Source organism: Eretmochelys imbricata, chromosome 2, assembly GCF_965152235.1.
Source record: "Eretmochelys imbricata isolate rEreImb1 chromosome 2, rEreImb1.hap1, whole genome shotgun sequence".
NCBI classification, from domain to species: Eukaryota; Metazoa; Chordata; order Testudines; family Cheloniidae; genus Eretmochelys; species Eretmochelys imbricata.
Genome location: NC_135573.1, coordinates 105363617 through 105384913, shown reverse-complemented (window position 1 = coordinate 105384913; position 21297 = coordinate 105363617). Strand labels below are relative to the sequence as shown.

Below are 21297 nucleotides of genomic sequence, written 5' to 3'. Positions count from 1 at the left end.
GGGAACAAGAATTTGATAATAGAGGGTTTTTCAAAGCTAGACAGACAAAGGTGTAGCAAGATCCAGAATCTCTGGAAGCTGAAGCTAGACAAATTCAGACTGAAAAATAAAATGCAAATCTTTAACAGTGACGGTGATTAACCACTGGAACAATTTACCAACGGTCATGGTCGATTCTCCATCACTGGAAATCTTTAAAAAAAAAAAAATTGGATGTTTTTCTACAAGCTCTGCTCTAGTTCAACCACAGTTATTGGTCTTGAAATAGCAATTAATTCAGGGAAGTCCTATAGCCTATATTAGGAAGGAGGCCGTGCCAGATGGTCACAATGATCCCTTCTGACCTTAAAAATCTCTTCCTCATGTTGGTTAATTCGTTTGTCTCTTCAGGCTGAGCTTTAGCTATCAGACCATGTGCTGCAAGTCACCTCTCTAGTCTGTGATAGACATTCCTTACCACGCCCCAGAAAAAATATTATCAACATTTTACAGCTTAAAAAGGGGGAAATTTTGGACATATTTTTGCTATAATTATGAAGCTACAGATATTTTTAGTATCCCATTACTGTAGAGATACATAGAATTACAGGAAACAAATGTATGTTGACCCAGGCCTTTTGCAGCATTAACCAGTATAGGAAACTGGAAACGTGGAACTTAAACTTCCTCCTAATTCTTTTCTCTAGACTATGGTGGGTTTTGCAGTGGATCCAGCCTCCAAAATTCGTAGGTATCTATGGATCTTAGTAGACACGGGAGGATCAGTGTTACTCATGCGCTGGCCCTGTTTCCATTCTGGCCTCCTTTAACCTCTGGTAACACTAATCTGATGGAACCATGCTGCTATTGGTTCCTTTGCTGGGTGCTGCCCCTTGATTCTCTCTTTTCCATGCAAGAGTAGGTGGCTCAGGAAATGCTCTGAGACTCAGAAGATGGCACCTCACTGGCTGGCACGGCCTACTCTATGGGAGTGCACTGGGCCCTCACTGAGGCCATGAATGGCGCTACCAAGTGCTTTGGAAAATAAAAGCAAAATACTGTGTTTCACTCAAAAGAAAGGAAATAGGACAAAGGGAAAATAGAGAGGCCCTCATCTAGATGGACCGTTAACCCCCCCAAATATGGGAACCTATTCCTAATACCATCTAGCCAGTCAATGTGGCTGAGGGTCAGATCATGTTACAACTATACAGTGATATTATGGGAAGACTTTTGGGGGCTCTCTTGAGCCTCTGGTTAAGTCTGCCACTAAACTAAAGGGAAGGTAGGATGATTCCCCTGGCTCCCAGTAACCAGCCTTTTGCTGGCTCCTGATAAGTCATTCCTGCCAGAGATGATTTAGCCATGGAGTCCACAAGGATTGCATGAATGCTCTGTGTGTGTCTTTGGACTGGATTACATTATATCAAATGCAGGTACTCAAAAAAAAAAAAAAAAAAAGAAAAGAAAAAAAAAAGTTCATTTTTACCCCTCACATTTCAAATTGGGAACACGGGACAAAAATATCACAAACATTTAAGTGGCTATGGATCCTAAATCCCACTGACTTCTAGTAGGTCTTAAGCACTTTTGAAAACTGTACCCAAAGGAATTCAGTTGAATCAGACCAATGATGTAGCCTGACATCGACACTACCAGCTGCTTCAGAGGAATTACAAGAAACCCTACAGTAGGTAATTATGGGATAGGCTGCCCACAGGGGAAACCTTCCTCCAGAACCCCAATAGTTAGAGGTTCGTTTAAGCCCTGAAACAGGAGGATTTATATTCCTTCCAAACGGCACAAACTGAACTTTGCGCTACATTATTGTATACTCAGTATTGTTTTCAGGTACAAAGCATAAACATTTCCAGCTAAAAGAAAAGGAGTACTTGTGGCACCTTAGAGACTAACAAATTTATTTGAGCATAAGCTTTCGTAAGCTACAGCTCACTTCCTCTCAGATAAATTTGTTAGTCTCTAAGGTGCCACAAGTACTCCTTTTCTTTTTGCGGATACAGACTAACACGGCTGCTACTCTGATTTCCAGCTAAGTGTAAGTTGGTTTGCTGGGTGGCATTGCCTCCCTCCTGGACTATGATTATTAGAAAGTACTTGTGTATAAATGAAAGCACAGGAGTAAATGCTCTGACCTCTCAGCCTGCCTCTGCAAATGCACTGCACGTCTGGCATAGGGATATGTCACAGCGTAAGGGGTGGGAGGCTATTTGTGGGGAATCTATTCAAATATTGACAGCACATCACTGAAGACAGGATTTTAAAATGTGTTCTCTCTGGTCTCGTCTTTACTCAGGCTAAAATAACTTGGTTTGGCCCCATCCCAAGTGACCAGCCAAACACTGTTTAAACTGAGTTTGCTGAAACTATGTTGCAGCTGAGTTTAAAGGTTAGCAATCTTTGAGACCAATCCTGCAAACCCTCTGTGTGTTGAACTCCCATAGAAGACCACAGGAGTTCTGTGCAGGGAGGGCTTCTGTGGGATCAAGTCCTTTGTGTCTAAGGCAGTGGGGAGTGGTGGGAGAAGAGAGAGAGACCGTGGACCTGATTCTCATTGGCCTCCACCTGGTATAATCCTTTACACCAATGGAGAGTGAGCGCAAAATATAAATGTAAAACATTCCCATTCTCATTTAGTAGCCTTTTGCATTGGTGCCTTATGGCCATGGTGAATCAGGCCCACAGTGTCAATCACTGAACACAGGCCCCTTTGTATTAGCTTACTTTGCAAAGTGTAACTTTTTAGATCAAAAGATGCACTTTTGTATGTAGCTCCCTCTTTGCTTTCCCTTTTGAGCTAACACCCTCGCTGTGTAACCTGTCTGCCTAGTTAATATGAAGCTCACTCACTATATTGCACCCAGAAAGCTTTTGTTCCCATTATTTTACCAAGAGAAAGCAAGTCTTTTTCAACCTTATCGCTGCGAGCCCTAGCGGCTGTCCTGAGCCAGTGGACAACTTCAACTTTTACCAAAGAAACAGAATACAAGCTAAGTACAAACCTGTCTTCAGTCTGTGTTTTAAAAAGATCTGCTTAATAAAAGTCTCTTTACCTTCACAGAAGATATCATCTGCTTCTCCAAGAATAGTCAGATCTTCCTCTATGTGCTGCATCGTGGCCACAGCTCAGCCAGAGGTAGCTGCTACAGAGCTGAATGCTTGAATTAGTTTCTAGGCTACAAGAGGGCTATTTCCTTTCACCAGTTTCCTAAACATTTTGGTGGTGGCAACTTCCGCATTTGCACTTACAAAAACAGTTTCATTCATATGAATAAGGCTTCTTGTTTTTAGCCATAGCCTTTGAGATTGGGTTTGAGGTGGGGTGTCTCTTTTTGCTGAGAGAGAAGAAACCTAGAGGGGAGATGCAGACAGCACAGACTCAGATCAGAATGCAGACTGCATTCACAGCCTGATTGCAGTGAATACAGTGCTAAAGCAACATTGCCCAGCATGCACGTTATTTAAAAGATGAGTGTGGGGGTGTTTTTGCATATGACTGTGAATGTTTGTTGGTGGCAATGATAGAACCAGGGAATAATTTGCATTCATCTTTCTATAGAAAGGGACGATTCAACTGGAGTATACCACCGTGCTTTATGAGTGTCATGTGTTCAGTGAACACTTTTTAAATTAGCATATTAAGAGTGATAACACTTTTTTTCCTTGCGTTTGAAAATTAATACATGCTGAATAGATATAGTTAACACTGAACTCAGCTGTTGTCACTGTCTCATTAACAAGAATGCATCAGTGGCTGTATGGTGGTGCCCTCGTAGTTAAGCTTCCTTGAGTCACCAGTCGTGGTGCATCACCATCCTAAGATACTAATCACCTTCATGCTCTGAGCAGAGGTACAAAATTAGAACACCGATAAAACCAAAAGTCAAATCTCATTTAGAGTTGAATATCAGAAATATTTTAATGTAAAACCCAACCCTGGTGATTTTTCTGATTGTTTATATCTGCCACATGTCACTTCTCTCATATCAGAATTATTGAAGCAAGTAGATTTACTCCTGGAGTCTGTGGGGATCTTATGCCTGCCTGAATGACTATCCTCTTGCCTTGTAAGTTTCTGCCCGATGGAAGCAAACTCGTGCTTAAGTGTATACACTTGAATAGTCCTACTGACTTCAGTGGGACTACTCACTTGAATACGATTATTCATGTCTCTGTTTGAAGGACTGGAGCCTTAGAGAAGTAATCTCCCACTTTTTTTTTTTTTTTTTGCTATTAGGACTTCTTATTCTTGCAAGAGCAGTGAATCCCAATTGACTTTTGTCTTGTTGGTATAGTGGCTGTACCATTCTGCCATACCCTTTAATGACAAAAACACTAAACAGCAATTCATTCACTTCACCATCCAGTAGGTGAGTTATGAGCAAATATGAAAAGGAGTACTTGTGGCACCTTAGAGACTAACCAATTTATTTGAGCATAAGCTTTCATGAGCTACAGCTCACTTCATCGGATGCATACTGTGGAAAGTATAGAAAATCTTTTTATACACACAAAGCATGAAAAAATGGGTGTTTACCACTACAAAAGGTTTTCTCTCCCCCCTCCCCACTCTCCTGCTGGTAATAGCTTATCTAAAGTGATCACTCTCCTTACAATGTGTATGATAATCAAGTTGGGCCATTTCCAGCACAAATCCAGGTTTTCTAGAGAAAATCTTTTGTAGTGGTAAACACCCATTTTTTCATGCTTTGTGTGTATAAAAAGATCTTCTATACTTTCCACAGTATGCATCCGATGCAGTGAGCTGTAGCTCACAAAAGCTTATGCTCAAATAAATTGGTTAGTCTCTAAGGTGCCACAAGTACTCCTTTTCTTTTTGCGAATACAGACTAACACGGCTGTTACTCTGGAGTAAATATGAGTGCAGTAGTGATTATTATTGCCTATTTTAAAGCACATCGTTGCTTTTATGCATGGTAGAAGTGGCATGTTATTGCACTCTTTATTTTGTCTTGTGACTGTGCTTTTATATTTCTGTGAAATCCTACTACTTTTGAAAATCTGCATGTCTTCAGTGTACCATGCAGGCACTGCAGATTTCATGTGACTTTTCAATGGTTTCAATTGCACAATTTACGCCATTTCAGACAAAAATAAAGCTTGAAAAAAAACCATTATAAATTTTGCTCATAGTGATTGTAAAAACATGAAACAGCTCTTAGCTCACATCTGCCCAAAATGGCAGCAACTTTTCGGCACCCAGAATGGAAGTTAGCACCGCAATGTAGCATAATAAATTGTACTGACAGAAGATGCACACCTATTTTCTAAGAACCCCCTTGGCAGGATCTGAAGGATCTCCCCAGTTGCAGGTTGGGAATCAGGTTGGCTTCCTCTACAGCCACCCTCTAGCTCCTGGGTTTTGACGAGACTCTTCACCGTCCTCCTCCTCTTCCAGTGACTCTTGCTCACCATCAGGGGCTCAAGTCTCCACAAGGGTATTAGGTAAAAAAATTCCATCCAGCTCCTCATAAAATGGATAGGTCATTGCTGGTTGCTCTGTATATTTTTCTTAGCTGTCTGCTCTTTATATGGCATTGGTAGGTACCCAGTTATGATCTGTTTTGGCCATCTACTTTGAGATCTCCTTGAACAGTATTTTTTTTATTGAAGTGGTTGGCCACAAGAGCTGCCAGCATTGTCACTTCTCCCCACATGGTGAGGAGACCAAAGATCTCACCAGGGCTCCAAGAGGCTGCTCGATGCATGTTGTGAGGACTCTGGAGTAATAGCATTGCAATGCTGATATATTGGAATCCAGGAGCAAATGAGCCGGTCTTGGTCCTGCGCCAGTTTTTAAATGGGAGAGGGGCATCTGGTCAACTTGACCCCCAAAGCAGGGGAGGGCACACAGGTCACTCATGGATGCCCACAAAGCAGTGTGGGGTAACCATTGGAGGACTACCAAAGTAACGAGCAGCAGCAGTGTGTCCACATGAACAGCAGTCTGCACTAACTCAATTTGCATCAAACTTAGTACACATTGAAAGAAGACTCTAGAATTCACAGCAAGTAGGGAGTTTAGGGATTTAATGATTTTGTTTCATGTGCACACAGGCATTTTCAATCTGCACTAACTCGAATTAGTATGGACTAAACCCCCTGTGCAGACAGGCCCTGCTATTATAATTTTTTCAGGGCAGCGACCGTCTTTTATGATGTATTTCTACAATGTCTAGCCCAATGGGGTTTGATCTTTGATCTCAGTTGGCACCTCTATGGTACCACTGTAATATAAATAATACACAGAAGAAGGAAGAAAAGGATGGGAGGCAACGTTGTGGGAAGACAAGTAGAGGGTGGGATTGGGAGGAACGAGAAAATAAATCAGCACAATAGCAGCAGCAGAGAGATGTGAGAACAGGAAAAGTGAGGTGGAGTGGAGCTGCGGGGGGAAGGAATCAGTCTGAGGGGAAAAGAGAAGCTACCGCCAAGAGAGAGGATTACCAGGAGAAAATCCACGCCACTTATAATACTGCCTCCAGAAGAACAGATTTTGTTCAGGAAGTAGTAGGAGTGATAGGAGGCTCAAATCAGCTGAGCTACCATGATGGGTGGAAGGAGACAGAAAAACAAAGGGTGAAGAAGTGAAGGAGAAACAGAAACAGTGAAGAGCAGAAGGGAATGGTACACATTTATTTCTATGCAGTAAAATGCTTCCCAGGCTGCGTCTGTTTGTTTAAAAACAGAAGTTTTGTGGGAGGACTCCCAGAACCACATCTGGATTTGAGAACTAAAATCCGCCAGCTAAGGCAACTCTTGCATTATAGTTTCCCTTTAACACTCAGGGTATGTCTACCCTGCAGCAGGGAGCATGCCTCTTAGCCTGGGTAGACAGATTACCGCTAGCTCAGCTCGAGCTGGCACACTAAAAATAGCAGTGTAGATGTTGAGGAACGGGAGGTGGCTTGGAGAAAATTCACGCCACTTATAATGCTGCCTCCAGAAGAACAGATTATGTTCGGGAAGTAGTGGGAGTGATAGGAGGCTCAAATCAGATGGACTAGCCCCCCAGCTTCGGACCCCGGGCGTCCGGAACAGGCTTGGATTCAAGCCACGGCCTGAGCTGCAACTTCCATACGGCTGTTTTTAGCACGCTCACTCAAGTGCTGCCAGCATGCGTCTGTCTCGCTGGGCTGGGAGAGTTGCTCCGAGTTGCAGTGTAGACACACCCTTGGGGGGGCCCACTGAATTTAATGAGGCCAGGACTTCAACCTGTAAGGACTAACGAAGGGCAAAAGAGTCTTGCACTTTTATACTGAGGCTTCTGTGTTTGATTCAAATAAACTCCAGGATTAGTGATGTCGTACACGAGGACACGGGATTATTCAAGATACACAACTGCCCTAAAAGGAAATACAGGGGAAAATACCCTATAAGAAGATGCTAACTTCTGTGTACGGCCCTGTCTATGTGTCTCATTTGTAAATTCAGCATAGAAAGTTTTAGCCCTTTAACAAAGTTTCTGAAACACTAAGGAACAAGGAAAACTGTCCTGGTTATTATAGCCCTTTCCTTTTGTACTTCATTTCCCCTAGGATTTAAAGTTATTTCCTTGTGCACTGTTTTCAATCGCCCCATCCGGATGCCTGTTACTTTGACAGCCCTTTTTTCTTTTATTTTCAGGAATTAAAAGGCATCAAAAGCTGTTTTCTTTCCAGAAAATATCTGTCACCCGAATGAGAGCTAACTAGCCTGGTGATGAATGATAATGACTCAACTTCCACTTCAACACACAAAGAAAAGTCTTTTTGATTCATTCCCATTTGCCACACTGTCTTCCCCTAAATGACAGGATCATGGTACAACATCATCACTGGCTTGTGAAGTTCCTCGCTGAAACCTGTCTCAAAAGGAAAATCAGGCCTGTTTATTCACGATGAAATGCTTTAATGTGTGAAAACTATCTATATCGGCATGGTTCGGCTCTATCTCCTGTTCTCCCTGCCCCCTTCTTTGGCTGTTTTGTATTTGGGATTTTTCTATCAGCTTGCAGACCAATTTATTTGTCTTTTTCTGATCTCAGGCATCGAAGCTACAACACCCTGTCCCCACCCTTCCTTTTGCAGCAGCAACTTTTCTCCTTCCCTCCCTACCCTCAAGAAGCATTTATATCTTTCTCTTTCACTTGTTTACCAACTTTGTTACTTTTCTTGTCACCTGTTGGTTAACTCAGCCCACTTCCCTCCTGCCAGCAATTACTCATTTTTCTTTGACATAACCACATCTGATGCCTGTTATCACAGAAGGTTACCACCCATCCTCAAATAGTCTGTAAACAAAGAGTGAAGGGTGACAAGTGTTAAAAACAAGGGTGGGGAGCGTGGATCAGAGAAGTAATGGAAAGCAGCTTACAGAAAAGCTTCTCCTTCAGCAACCTTAACTCTGTTTGCTTTTGTTTCTCATTTCCTCTGCAACCTATTGAAAAAGATACCTGTCACATTAGCCTCTGTGAGATGTTATAATATTGCCACAATAGCTACTGAGCATTCATTTCAGTATGTAATTCAGAACTCCCGTGTGACCAATATTTTGAGTGTCATATCAGCAGTTAGAACTCGCAGATCCAGAAAATCTCTAAATACTTGACCCTGCTCTAATTGAAGTCAATGGGAAAACTCCCATTTGCTATTACTGCACTGGGAAGATGCACCATGTTAGAAAGGGTGCTAGAGCAAACGTGATGTTAGAAATGACAGCATTTCATGCAGATGGGGCCCAGGTGTGTTTAAAAATGTCTTAGCTGATCATAGTTAATCAGATTCCACCCAGGAAAAAAATCAAGTTTAGTATGACGTTAGTTAATGTTTTCTAACATGTGGTTTCCCAGTGTAGACAAGGCCACGTGACTCCAGTGGTGGAGGATTGGGCTCTCCAGCTGTGAGCCTGGTCTTGTTGGGGAAGTTCCAGCCTCTTTTCAGAGACGCCACGTGCCAAGCCAGGGAAAATGTGAGGAAGAAATATTTTGTAATTTTTCACTTTGACTAAACCAACATTCAGTATTGACTGTTAGCTAATTAGTACTGAATAGCAGAGCTGACTACAAATTGATATTTTGACATTTGTTCTTATCTCAAATTGTGATGAAAAGTAGCAATATCAAAACTTTTCATGGAACAAGAAGTTTCACAAAATCAATTTGGAAATGTTAAAACATTTCATTTCTAATCAGTTCCATGTTAAATCGTATCTCCCTATGGTGCCGCAGTGCCTGATGGAGGAGCGGTCTGTGTTCCTTGCTTAATTTATAATGAAAGAGGTGCCAGGACCTTAGCAATTTTTTTACATTCATAATTGATGCAGCAAGCCCAGAGGTGCCAGAGCTATAAACTGCCAAGCCCAGAGGTGCCGGGGGTCAGCCTTGGCAAGCCCTGACATAAATCAAGCACTGCTCAAGCCCTCATTCTCCTGTATGAGCAAGCTTCCTGGCTGGACTACATCTCCCATGATCCACCACAACTGTACAACTTCCATGAAGCCACAAGACTTGCTCCTAGGGGAGGGTGTGGTGCATAATGGCAAAGGTAGTTGCTGGATGGAGAGAAGGGGGGCATGAGGCACCCGAACTACAACCCTCATGAGGAACTGTTGCACCTTGGGCAGATGCAATCTAAGGCTGAACTGACTCAACACAAAATACTTCCATTTGGGCTGAAATATCTTGTTTTGATATTTTCCCTCAGAAAAAAATCAAAAATTTTCAGTAAAATCAAAATTTCCCTGCTGAAAATATTGATTTTGTGGAAATTGTTTTTCTATTAAAAATAATTTTGACAGAAAATGTATAATCCACTGTACTGACCACTAAACACATGTTCACTCTGAGTGCCATGTGGGTCCACCAGTGTGGGAAGGAGATATAGGAAGCCTCTTCCCTACTTACCTCCCCAATACCTGGGCAGAATTACTACCTGACACTCCAGGATTTGCAAGGGCCAAGATTCCGTGCTGGTTGGTGTACCATGTCCTCAGGAAGGTGGGACCAATTTCAACTGTGTGCATCTAGCCTCATGCTGTAGTCTGGGCAGGCACTAGGCACTTAGGCCTACATCCTCCATAGTATTTAGGAGCCCAACTTTCACTGATCGGTGAAGAGACCAAAGGAAGGGGTGCGGGGGAAGGAGAGGGGATTGGAGCAAACAGGCAATCAGCACAGGAGAAAGAATGTTTACTCAAAACTCTGAGCAACTTGTATAGTCTTGTTTTGAATATCCCTGTAGTTTCAAATCTCTTGCTCTTAATATCCGCCTTTGAAACTTCAAGAAGCTAACCATAATTTTTGTTCTAGCTGTTTACTCATTTGACAGGGATGGAGGTCTCAGTGGGAATTAGGCTATGTTCACCTACAGATATTCAGGGGTTCTGACTAAGGTTGAGCCTGGCAGAATTTTGTTTCTTGCCCAATTATTTTGCATTCATTTGTAAAACTTCTTTTTGTATAATTTTAAACCCTCTTTTTTTTTGACAGGGGATATTCCTTTTTTTAAAAAACCCACCAGATTTTTTAGCTAAATGGAAATCTGTGCTGTGTATAAAGGAGAGAAGAACAACGCTCCAAAAAGCTGTCGTAAGCTGGACAGTACGGCGGAACAGGGAGTTGATGCACTCTGAGATTTCATGGGAATCCTTCACAGAGATCTCTAGGAAACTTTCCTTGAGGTACTCAACAATCCTCTGCCAGGATTCTTTGGCAGAGCTGCCTTGTTCCTTCCCACACCAAAAGGCACTTTCCCATGCCACTCTGCAATCACTTGGGCAGGGACCAAAGCTGTACGCAGGCGAGCAACATAGGGACCGGGGTGGAAGCTGCAAGTGTGTAGCAGATGCACCCTTGCTTCCCTGCTTACCCTCAGGAGTGAGATATCTTTCATAGTGATCACCGCCTGTGGAAAATGGTACAGTTTAGACTGTTTCCACCCCTTAAGTGACCTGCAACCTTTTCAGATTGCCTCAGTGCAATAAAAGTGCCCTTGCCCTGGAGTTCACTTACCATACTTGGGGTCTTCTGCCTCATGTGTGCTTGCCTAGGGTCACAGAGAAAGTGATAGGTATGTTACCAGCAGTGTGCTAACGTTACTGTTTCAATGCTCTGTGTGTACCTGAAAATAGCTCTACTGTTTATTGTGAACCATATGTTTCCAGATTTCACCTTGAGAAACAACTGCCCTACAGCCGCAGAGCGTCTGCACAAGATAAGAAACCAGCTGAAACGGACCAAGGAGGATATGTTCCAGATTGTGCTGCAACAGTCAGAGGCTGAAAACACTGAACGCAAGAAGTAGAGGGAAAGTGAAAAGCAGGAAAGAGAAGAGAAGGATTCTTACAACAGGGATGCCACAGAGAGGCTGATTAAAGTTATGGATTGTCAAACCGACATCTCCAGACTCTCATAACATTGCAGACTGAGCAGATGCATACCCACCCTCCCCTTCACAGCATTGTGAACTCTTTCCCATGCACTCCCCAAACTCCCCCTGTGCATTCCTTTCCACCTTCTGGCACTTTGTGCTTTCCTCCACACTCCCACCCCCGCAGACAGCTGTTCCAATGAAAGCAGGACCTATACTCAACTATGAAAATCATCCCCCTCCCATTTCCCCACCCCCAACTGTGTAGATGGCTATGTGTGTCTGTGTCTTGGTGTGGTTTGTCTGTCAATAAAAGCAGTGTTTTTATTAATACACACTCTTTATTTTCCCACAAGGGATGATACCTCATGGCACCATGCAAATCAGCACTTTTATTAGTCCCGCATTGAATTCTAGGCCTTAACAATCACAGTTGCTTCATAGGCTACCAGATTTAAGTAATCATTACAGTCCCAAGCATAGCAACAATCATTACTGGCTTTCTTGTTGGAAGTCTTGTCTCAAGGCATCCCTGATTCTTACTGCCCCACGTTGCGCCCCTCTAATAGCCCTGGTATCTGGCTGCTCAGAATCAGCAGCCAGGCATTCTACCTCAGCAATCCACCCTTGAGAAAACCATTCGCCCTTCCCTTCACAAATATTATGCTGTGTACAACACGCAGCTATAACCATTGGAATATTTTCCTTGCTCAGGTCTAGCCTGCCACATAGGCATCGCCAGTGCACCTTTAAGCAGCCAAATGCACATTCAACGGTCATTCTGCACCTACTCAGCCTGTTGCAGAACCGCTCCTTACTGCTATCTAGGCTTCCCGTGTATGGCTTCATGAGCCATGGCATTAAGGGGCATGCTGGGTCTCCCAAGATCACGATGGGCATTTCTACTTTCCCTATGGTGATCTTCTGGTCTGGAAAAAAAGGCCCTGCTTGTAGCTTTCTGTACAGACCAGTGTTCCTTAAGATACGTACGTCATGCACTTTTCCAGACCACCCCATGTTAATGTCAGTGAATCGCCCACGGTGATCCACAAGTGCCTGCAAAACAATAGAGAAGTACCCCTTCTGATTGATGTACTTGGTTGCAAGGTGGTCCGGTGCCAGAATTGGAATATGTGTCCCATCTATCACCTCACCACAGTTAGGGAAACCCATATCTGCAAAACCATCCACAATGTCATGCACATTGCCAAGAGTCATGGTCTTTTGCAGCAGGATGTGATTAATGGCCTTGCACCCTTGTGTTAACACAGCACCAATGATTGATGTCCCCACTCCGAACTGGTTCACGACTGACTGGTAGCAGTCTGGAGTTGCCAGCTTCCACACTGCGATTGCCATGCGCTTCTCCACCGAGAGGGCAGCTCTCATTTGGAAGGCCTTGTGCCGCAGGACTGGGGCAAGCTCTGCACACAGTTCTATGAAGGTGGCTTTCCACATCTGAAAGTTCTGCAGCCACTTTTCTTCATCCTAGACTTCTATAACTATCCAATCCCACCACTCTGTGCTAGTTTCCCGAGCCCAAAATCGACATTCCACAGCATTCAGCTCCTCCGTGAATGCCAAAAGCAATCTAATGTTGCTGCTGTCCATGTCAGACACTATGTCAGGCAACTGTGACTGCCGTTGCCTTTGTAACTTCTAGAATAATTCCACTGCCACTCAAGATGTGCTAGTGAGAGCTAGCAGAGCAGTGGAGAGCAGTGCGGGGTCCATTCCTGGAGATAGATATGGTGGGGAAAGCACTAAGGGACGTTGAAAAATGCCGCAAACTGAAGATGGAAGCACATTGAATGCTGGGACAGAAAGCAGTGCATCACGGGGCATTGAGCCTGGACCCATAACGCACCGCAATCCCCTCCGCCTTCCCACAAGACCTAGCAGTAAAGGGGGGGAAGTAGAAGAGGGAGAGCTGCAATGTGGGATAGCTACCCATAGTGCACTGCTTTCATTGGCAATGCAAGTGCCACAAGTGTGGATACACAGTGGCACCAGTGGAAGACAGTGTGGACATGTAACAGTGCTTTTAATTGACGCGCTTTAATGAAAGTGGTATAACTTTTGGTGCAAAAACTTGCCAATCAGCGTTTTACTTTGTTGTGCTTTATGTATCTGAAGGTTAGACTTTTAAGGAGTGAAATATATAAACAAACATTTTACATGTATTTTGTAAATAATGGGATACATTCAGTGAAGCTACATGGAAGATGTAAACTATCCCTTCCTGAGCCTCCTGGACCCTCTGTGCCCCAGTGGGGCAATTTTGCTGCTGCTACACTCTAGGGTTTTCCTCAGGTGCTAGAGGCCAGGGGAGGTAGCTCCATTTTCTGGCTGAGGCTTCACAGAAGCCCTGCTAGCAGAACCTACCAAGGGGAGTGTTCATTTCTCTAAGTCCTACTTTGGCCAGAGCTGTGAACTCTGAGCTGGACTGGCCCCTACAAACCCCTTGGCGGACAGAAAGATGCAGCCACTTTCATGCACTGCAACTCCTCCCCATCAGACTTTCCAGGGTCTATACTGACAGAAGCCAGCACAAACCTAAGCTCAACCTGCACCTGTTTTGTAGGAAGACCTTAAAAAGAGAGGGGGAAATTTTTTAGTTTTGAGATTTTTGAACTCCACTTGATTTTAAGAGGGTTATAAATGTACCTCCCACTTGAAGATGGGTCTGAGCTGTGGAGTTAGAATTAGGATCCAAACTTTCCCAAATACTGGATATTCAAATCCAGGGGTTTCATTCAGGCTTCTTTCTCTTCTCAGCTTTTTCACACTGTAGTGTGAGACTAGCAGATAACCATCTCATCCTGACGTGTACATGTAATCCCCCCTGCTTCTCCCCATTGTTTTTCCTTGTCCATTTACCCCTCCTTGTATCTTTTCCTGCCCCTTCTATGATTCTTTCAAATACAATATGAATGGTGAATGGGTTTTTCAAGCATAAAGTATTATATGATAGGGAATATTACATTTATACTTTCACTTTCCGGCAATGCTTTGAGAGTCCTTACAAAAATGCCATTGCCTTGTATTTGCCACTTTTTGGTACACTTGATGCCATTATAGATTGAGTTCTCTGAATAATTGCAACAGCAGAGTTTACTTCTCTTTTCTGAAACCAATAGGATAAGAGGGCACATGGGAACGGAACCTGTGGTAAAGGAAACCTTACCACAAGGCATCCCCACCCTGCTTGACTTCCCCCTGATATAATGCTACAGAACGTGTGCAGGAACTGGATGTACCCTAGGGGCATAGTATCTCTCCTGTAGGGATTGCTTCACTGTCACTCCTATGGGCTAGGATAGAAAAATAGATTTTTAAACAATGTAACTCTATTTTGCAATGTAGTGAAGCAATGGAAGATTCGGAAACAGCATGATTACCACAGCTTGCAGAGGTGTAAACAGTCTGATATTTGCATTGATGAATTTTATTTATTTTATTTTTAGCTGAAGGGTGATAACTAAAATACAAAGGAAAATCAGCAAGAGAAGGGGAGTTGGCTTGGTGATTTTAAAACATGAACAGCAAAGATTTTATGGGAAACAGAAAAAAACATCTCACAAAGATGTACAAGCAGTCAATGGATAGACGATAATACAATAGCATCTTTCATCCAGAAAAATCTCCAAAGGTTTTACAAACTTTAACTGAGTTGAACAAATGGTAGGCTCACTTTCCCCAGAACCACTTAAGTGTATCAATAGTTTCACAGCACACAACAATGCTACACAGCCCTTTAGATCAAGGAGTCGAGAACAGCTTTCCTCAAATAAAACCACAATTGGGCATGTAATTAGATAGACTGGTGTTGACCCTGGTGTCCTGATCAAATTTCATTTTGGGTAACATTCCTGCTATTGCCAAAAAGTACTTGTAGCTCTTTGTTGACCATAAGTGGTCAGGATCTTGGTTTTTACAAGAAAACACAGTGCCCCCTACTACTATATTTGCACTTGTCCTAGCCTGACTCAGAAGAAAGCTTGCCAACTACTGAATCACTGAAAACCACTCCTTGCAGCAGCCTCGATTTTTCTTACAGGTTTCCTTTCCAGGTACAGACTGAGCCTGACCTTGCTTAGCTTGAGAGAGCCTATAACCAAATATATGGTTACAAATAACAAGGATTTCCCCCAAATGTTACATTTTTTCTTCTTCTGCATCTCCCTGAAGTTTCTCTTTCGAACCAGTGTCCCACCTGTGCAGAGAAACCCCAACATGTACTGGGCTAGTAATATCGGCAGCAGCACTGGAACAGTCAGTATGTCAGGCTGTGCCAAAAATAGCTCAGTCTTGACCACAAGTTTTAAAAAGCTATCCACGTGTTATACCATTGACATTGCAGAGACTGGTGGCAGTGATATAAAATAATACTGGCTCAGGAATATGAAATAAGCACTAACTTAGCTGATTCCCCATGGGCAAATTTCTTGCTCCAGTGCTGAACAGCGGCATGACTGATATGACAAAGCGAATGCATGCTTGGATAGCTCAGCATAGGCATTAATAGCAAAGTAGCAATTCCAAGGAACTGCAAAAAATAAGGGTAAAATGTTGGTGCATATTCCTGTTACTATGTTTGTATGGCTCCATTTTATTTGAAAAGTTTTAAAGAAAAGCCATTTGTAGTACATTTTTTACTTTGACTCTATCTTGCCTATCTAAATCCCAAGATAGAAGGAAAATCGTTATTTAGGACAAGCACACTATTAGGGCCAGATTTGTTCCTGCACCAAGAGCCACTCAGTGCAGGAAAGGTAGGGATGGGCCAGCACACAGCAGGTTACAGCTGTCTGTTTGTTGTTGTTGCATACCTGCAGCCACAGCCCCTGCGTAGGTTAGAGCAGTCTTGGGGGTGCTCTAACCAACAGCATCTGAAGATGGTCTCTAAGCAACCATCCTCATCCTCCAGTTAAGGCTAGCCAGAGCACAATACATGCCCACCAAGAGTGGGAAGCAAAGAAGCTGCTCTGACAGAGAACACTCGTCCAATCTGAAGAATTTTAATCTGAGTGACACAAAACATTTGGATTGGGGGAGGGAATCTTTCCCTCAATCTTGCTTTCTGTTCTACTATAAACATTAACACCAACCTACTCTACCTGCCTTTAAGATATGCTTGGGGTTAAACAGACCACATTGTCAGATATATCATTCTAACTCCTACTCCTCAGCTCTTTGTGTATTATAACAGTGCACGTGAATCAGTGGGCTTGTTCCAAGACCAGTCTTTTATGGGAATTGCTTCCTACTTGATAGGACTGAGGGGTCAGGAAGGTCCTTGATGAGGGACCATGTGACTTAAGAGGTCTGCATGTGGTTAGCTGAGGACTGGGAAAGAGCAGGTTAGAAAGGAATTTCAGAACTGAAGAGAGCTTCAAGGAGTAGTAGGGAGAAGCATTAGCTGAGAGAACTGCAGGAGGGCAAGCTCAGCTTGGAAGGACTAAAAGGAATGGGAAGTGCTGGAAGGAGGGCTATAAGGATGCTAAAGCCTGTTATGAATTGAAAGGATGAATTGAGCCCAGGGAAGAAGGCTGAAAGGTTTGCTTTTGAGTGTTGTTTCATGTTAATAAACCAGACCTCAGAAGGGAGATTTAACCTGAAAGGCACTAGTGGTGTGGTGTCCTGAGTACGAAGAAAGCAAACTGAAGCAGTGAAAGGCCTGATGTTGAACTGGGGGAGTCCCTGCCACACAAATGCAGCAGTAGTTTGAATCTTTGCCATGTCTCTTAGTAATGAGTATAGACTGAATTCTGTTTCTTGCCAGCGCATCCTCCCTTTTCTTTGAAAGGCTCGTACAGGCCAGTCAACCCCATCCCATTTACTGAAACTACTGCTGCTTTCTACTGTGCCTTACCTCATTATTGTACTGACTGATAAGAGGAGTTTGCAGTTAGGCATCACTAGAGTCTCCAATAAGGAGAGAGCAATTGAGTGTGGGATGAAAAATCTTCCATTTGATCCCAATGCCCAAAAGACTAAATCCGACCCTGCATATAAGATTATACAGACACCTCCATATCCCCATCACCTCTCCCTCCCCCCCACTCCTCCCAAGATATAAAATAAGATGTTGCAGGTCTATCTGAATTATCAGTGGCTGATCATGGCATCACCAAAATGAACAAAACAGCTAGCAATATGAAAATCAGCCTATCAGCAGCATACCATATGAAGAACCCAAGTAAGAGATCCTACAGCCTACATTTTTACAAGCAATTAGCAGGTTGGAAAAGGTGCAAGAAACAGAATGGAGATATCTAAATTGACACATACAAGTACTTGTCCACTCTGCTGGGATTTCACAGTGTGGGCTGAACTAATTAGGAACAATTTCTGAACTGTTCTCCTTCCCCATAGAGAATTCTGTCTGGAGCAGTTTTGGTAGTTGTCCAAAATCACCTACTTTTTTTGTAGACTGGCTCTCTCGTGGCAGCGGTTTTCTGGAAATTCTAAATGCCATTCTGAGAAAACTTTAAATACCTTTCTGATTATGCTCCAAGATTTTAGTAAAGGGTAGAAAGAAACCAGGGAGCAATCTCACTATGCCCCCTCTCCACCAAATGGGGGAAGTTAGGAAATGCAAATACCTCCATATCCCCATCAACCCCTCCCCTCCACTTCCCCAAAACACAAAATAAGATGTTCCAGGTCTAGCTGAGTTATCAGTAGCTGCTCATGGCATTACAAAAGTCAGCAAAAAAGGCTGATTTTCATATTACCAGCTATCTGCTTAGTCAAGCTAAAAGGCCAAATTCAGATCTCTCCAATCTTTTGCTCTAAGGCAGTCGTAGTTAGTCACTTGTATTTGCCACTTTACTAAGCAACAGAGTAAAAAGCTGCTTACAGCCAGCCTGAATTTGGCTCAAAATGTTTATTGGGGATCACATTCTACTCTCAATTACACAGCACAACTCCTATTGCAGGAAATAGGAGCTGCACCTGTGTGACTGAGCTGTTTTTGGCCATATGATCATCCTAGGCCAGTGGTTCTCAACCAGGGCTATGTGCATCTCTGGGGGTATGCAGAGGTCTTCCAGGGGGCACATGAACTCATCTAGGTATTTACCTAGTTTTACAACAGGCTACATAAAAAGCACTAGTGAAGTCAGTACAAACTAAAATTTCATACAGATAATGACTTGTTTATACTGTTTCATATACTATACACTGAAATATAAGTTCAATATTTATATTCCAATTGATTTATTTTTATAATTATATGGTAACAATGAGAAAGTCAGCAATTTTTCAGTAACAGTGTGCTGTGTGACACTTGTATTTTATGTCTGATTGTGTAAGCAAGTAGTTTGTAAGTGAGGTGAAACTTGGGGGTACACAAGACAAATCAGACTCCTGAAAGGGGTACAGTAGTCTGGAAAAGTTGAGAGCCACTGTCCTAGGCTAACTGAAAGGTGGGGGAGGCTCTCAGCATAAGGAATGCATGGGGTAGAAGACGAAAACACCCCTCAGTCAGGCTTTGGGGAAAACTCTGGGGTGAGGTTTCTTTAAAAAGATGAACCCTGAATTGAAATCTCCATCCGTTAAGCAACAGTTCAATAAATCAGAGGAGGCAGATTTTTGTGGCATAGCTCTCTCTGTCTCGGGGGCATAAAACAGAATGATTTATGACATCAATACATCAAATACTATTTACATTTTTTTGTAGATTAACAAAATGTGCAGATGTAATGTGAACAGTTAGTTTTAAAGAAATGAAATAAGCTCAAGTGGCACGTTTATTGTCAGGGTTGTTCCTCTTTTTTAAAACTCTTAGAACGGGTGCCAGGCTGAATGCTAAGTTGCTGCTCAGTGAAACAGGTTTCAAAAACACAGCTGAGAAATGTGAAAATGAAGTCTGCTTGTTTGAAATGGGTTGCTATTCAGAGTAGAGACGAGAAGGAAGGCAGCTGGTGACATATTCAGGGATGTTCTGTCTCCATCTGAGTCTTGTGTAATGGGCCAAATTTTAAAAGTAGCTTCAGTCTGGTCTCTAATTTGTGCCTGCACGTTTTATTGTATATTGGGTGGTTAGACAGCTGTATTCTATCATTTGTGAGCACGACTGTTGAAAATTTGGCCCAGTGGGTACAGTAGCTCTTAGCTGTTCACACTTAATGGGCAAGATCCTTAGCCAGTGTAAATTGGCACAGCTCCATTGACTTTAATGGGGAGCTACACCAACTTACACCAGTCAAGCACCTGGCCCTACTAATCTGTCAAATTTACTATTTCGACTTGAATCTTTTGATTTAGGAAAAGATTGAACACGGATACTCAGCTCTTGAATTACTTTCTTTTCTAGAATCAAGTGAATTGCTGAGGAGAGGCAGGGGGAAAGATGTGAGGAGAGGAGAGGCTTAGGCACTTAAGCAGCTGACCTGGTGTGCCTGGCTGACAGGCCAGAGATAGGCACCTCCCTCTGCTCAGGATCTGTTATGAATCCTTCCCAGGAGTTAAGCACTTAGTCAGGTCAACTGCTTCTGTAGCCTATACCTTAGCAACCAAAATTGTCTGCCTCTCTCTCTCTCCAACTCACACCCATCTTATGTTACCCTGTGTACCCGACTGTCTCTTGTGTGGGTGCTGTGCTGCTCCGCCACCTATCAATGGCCTGCATCTGGCCCTCCTGCTGTGGGGTTTGACAGGCATTGGGTCTTAGGCATGCTCAGATCATGCCTACAGGAGTGGGCCACACTGGTAATTCATGTGCCTCATGCCTCCCTTCTTCCCTATGGGCTAGGCGCCCCAGCTGGACTACATCCACCATGATTCACTGTGGTCATGGGACTCCCAGGATGCACTATAGCAGTTCAGCCAGAGGGAGAGATTGCTGTGCACCATGGGAGACGTAGGGGATCAGCCCATAGGGCTGAAACAGAGCATGTGACACCTGAATGTCACATGGGGGTGTGGTCCTTGCTGGCCGAGAGCTGGCACGCAGCGGGGGCTGCGCTGATGGACCAGCAGAGGGAGCAGCTGGCCCTGCGCGCTGCAGCTTTGCCCCACCACCAGCCTTGCACACCCAGCCCCATCGTTAGCCACTGGATCTCTCCCCAGACTCACCACTGGTGGGTGGGCGGCTGGCAAGCAGGGATCCAACCAGCAGCAGGACCTGCCAGTACTAATGGGGGGAGGGGACAGAAAATATGGGACAATTTGCCCATTTTTAAGAAAAAGATGGGACACCTGCAGTAGGGCTTAACTACGGGACTGTCCCTTTAAAAACAGGACATCTGGTCACCCTATCTTTAGGACATAATCAGCTTGATTGTCAGTGGGGTCTCAACCAGCCAACATTTGTGCATGAAGAGTCCATGGGTGACAACTTCATTCCTCTGGCACAATGGAACTTTCTACCATAAGGGTAAAGTAGAGCCTTGAGTGGGACTATTTTTCTAATCCTGCTCCCTTCCTGCAATACCCACTCCGAGCCGCTCCTGCATTGTTCCTGCATTTTTATCCTGCTCCCACTCGCAACAACCTTAGATCTTACAAATTCCCCAAGAGAGACAGATTCTCCCATGCTACTAAAAACAATAAAACAAAAACCCAAATGGGGGGGGGGGGGGAGAGGGGTGGGTGGGTATGTAGGGGGAGGCGGGCAGAATTCAGGCACAATTTTTGCCACTAAAAGAATAAAACAAATCTTGCTCAAACGTAAAAAAATACTTTAACTCCTGTTATAATAGACATCAAATCTCTAACCCTCACTTAAATTTAAGTATTAATATCTTTATTTAAAAAGAAAAGAAAAGAAAAACTTGCTTTACATTGCTGAAATTCTATTTCTGACAAATTGACGAAAGATTTAGTGTTTTCCTGCAAGTTACCCCAGTCTGTTTTTTTTTGCCCACCCAATCCCGCTCACAAGAAAGTACATTTTACCCGCTCCTGCTATTATGGCAGTGGG

The 21297-nt window shown here is 43.4% G+C and overlaps 1 protein-coding gene and 1 long non-coding RNA gene across 8 annotated transcripts in view; one reads left to right on the top strand and one right to left on the bottom strand.

Moving 5' to 3' along the window:
• Window positions 1–3258, bottom strand: part of RIPOR2 (RHO family interacting cell polarization regulator 2) — a 96058-nt gene extending 92800 nt beyond the window's left edge. The window contains exon 1 of one of the 4 annotated variants that reach the window (XM_077810557.1): window positions 3051–3258. In XM_077810557.1, coding sequence (XP_077666683.1) covers window positions 3051–3111 — 61 coding nt within the window. In that variant the 5' untranslated portion in view covers window positions 3112–3258. The remainder of the gene's footprint in view (window positions 1–3050) is intronic. The other 3 variants (XM_077810555.1, XM_077810554.1, XM_077810556.1) reach the window with 3 other exon arrangements.
• LOC144261225 (uncharacterized) lies at window positions 1982–11697 on the top strand. 4 transcript variants are annotated; one of them, XR_013345185.1, is made up of 4 exons: window positions 1982–2035; window positions 7645–7912; window positions 8849–10677; window positions 11161–11697. It is a non-coding gene; the product is annotated as an uncharacterized LOC144261225 (long non-coding RNA). The 4 variants fall into 4 exon arrangements; XR_013345183.1 differs by having other exon boundaries at window positions 7645–8967; window positions 10487–10677; XR_013345182.1 differs by having other exon boundaries at window positions 7645–10677.
• The last annotated feature ends 9600 nt before the right edge of the window (window positions 11698–21297 follow it).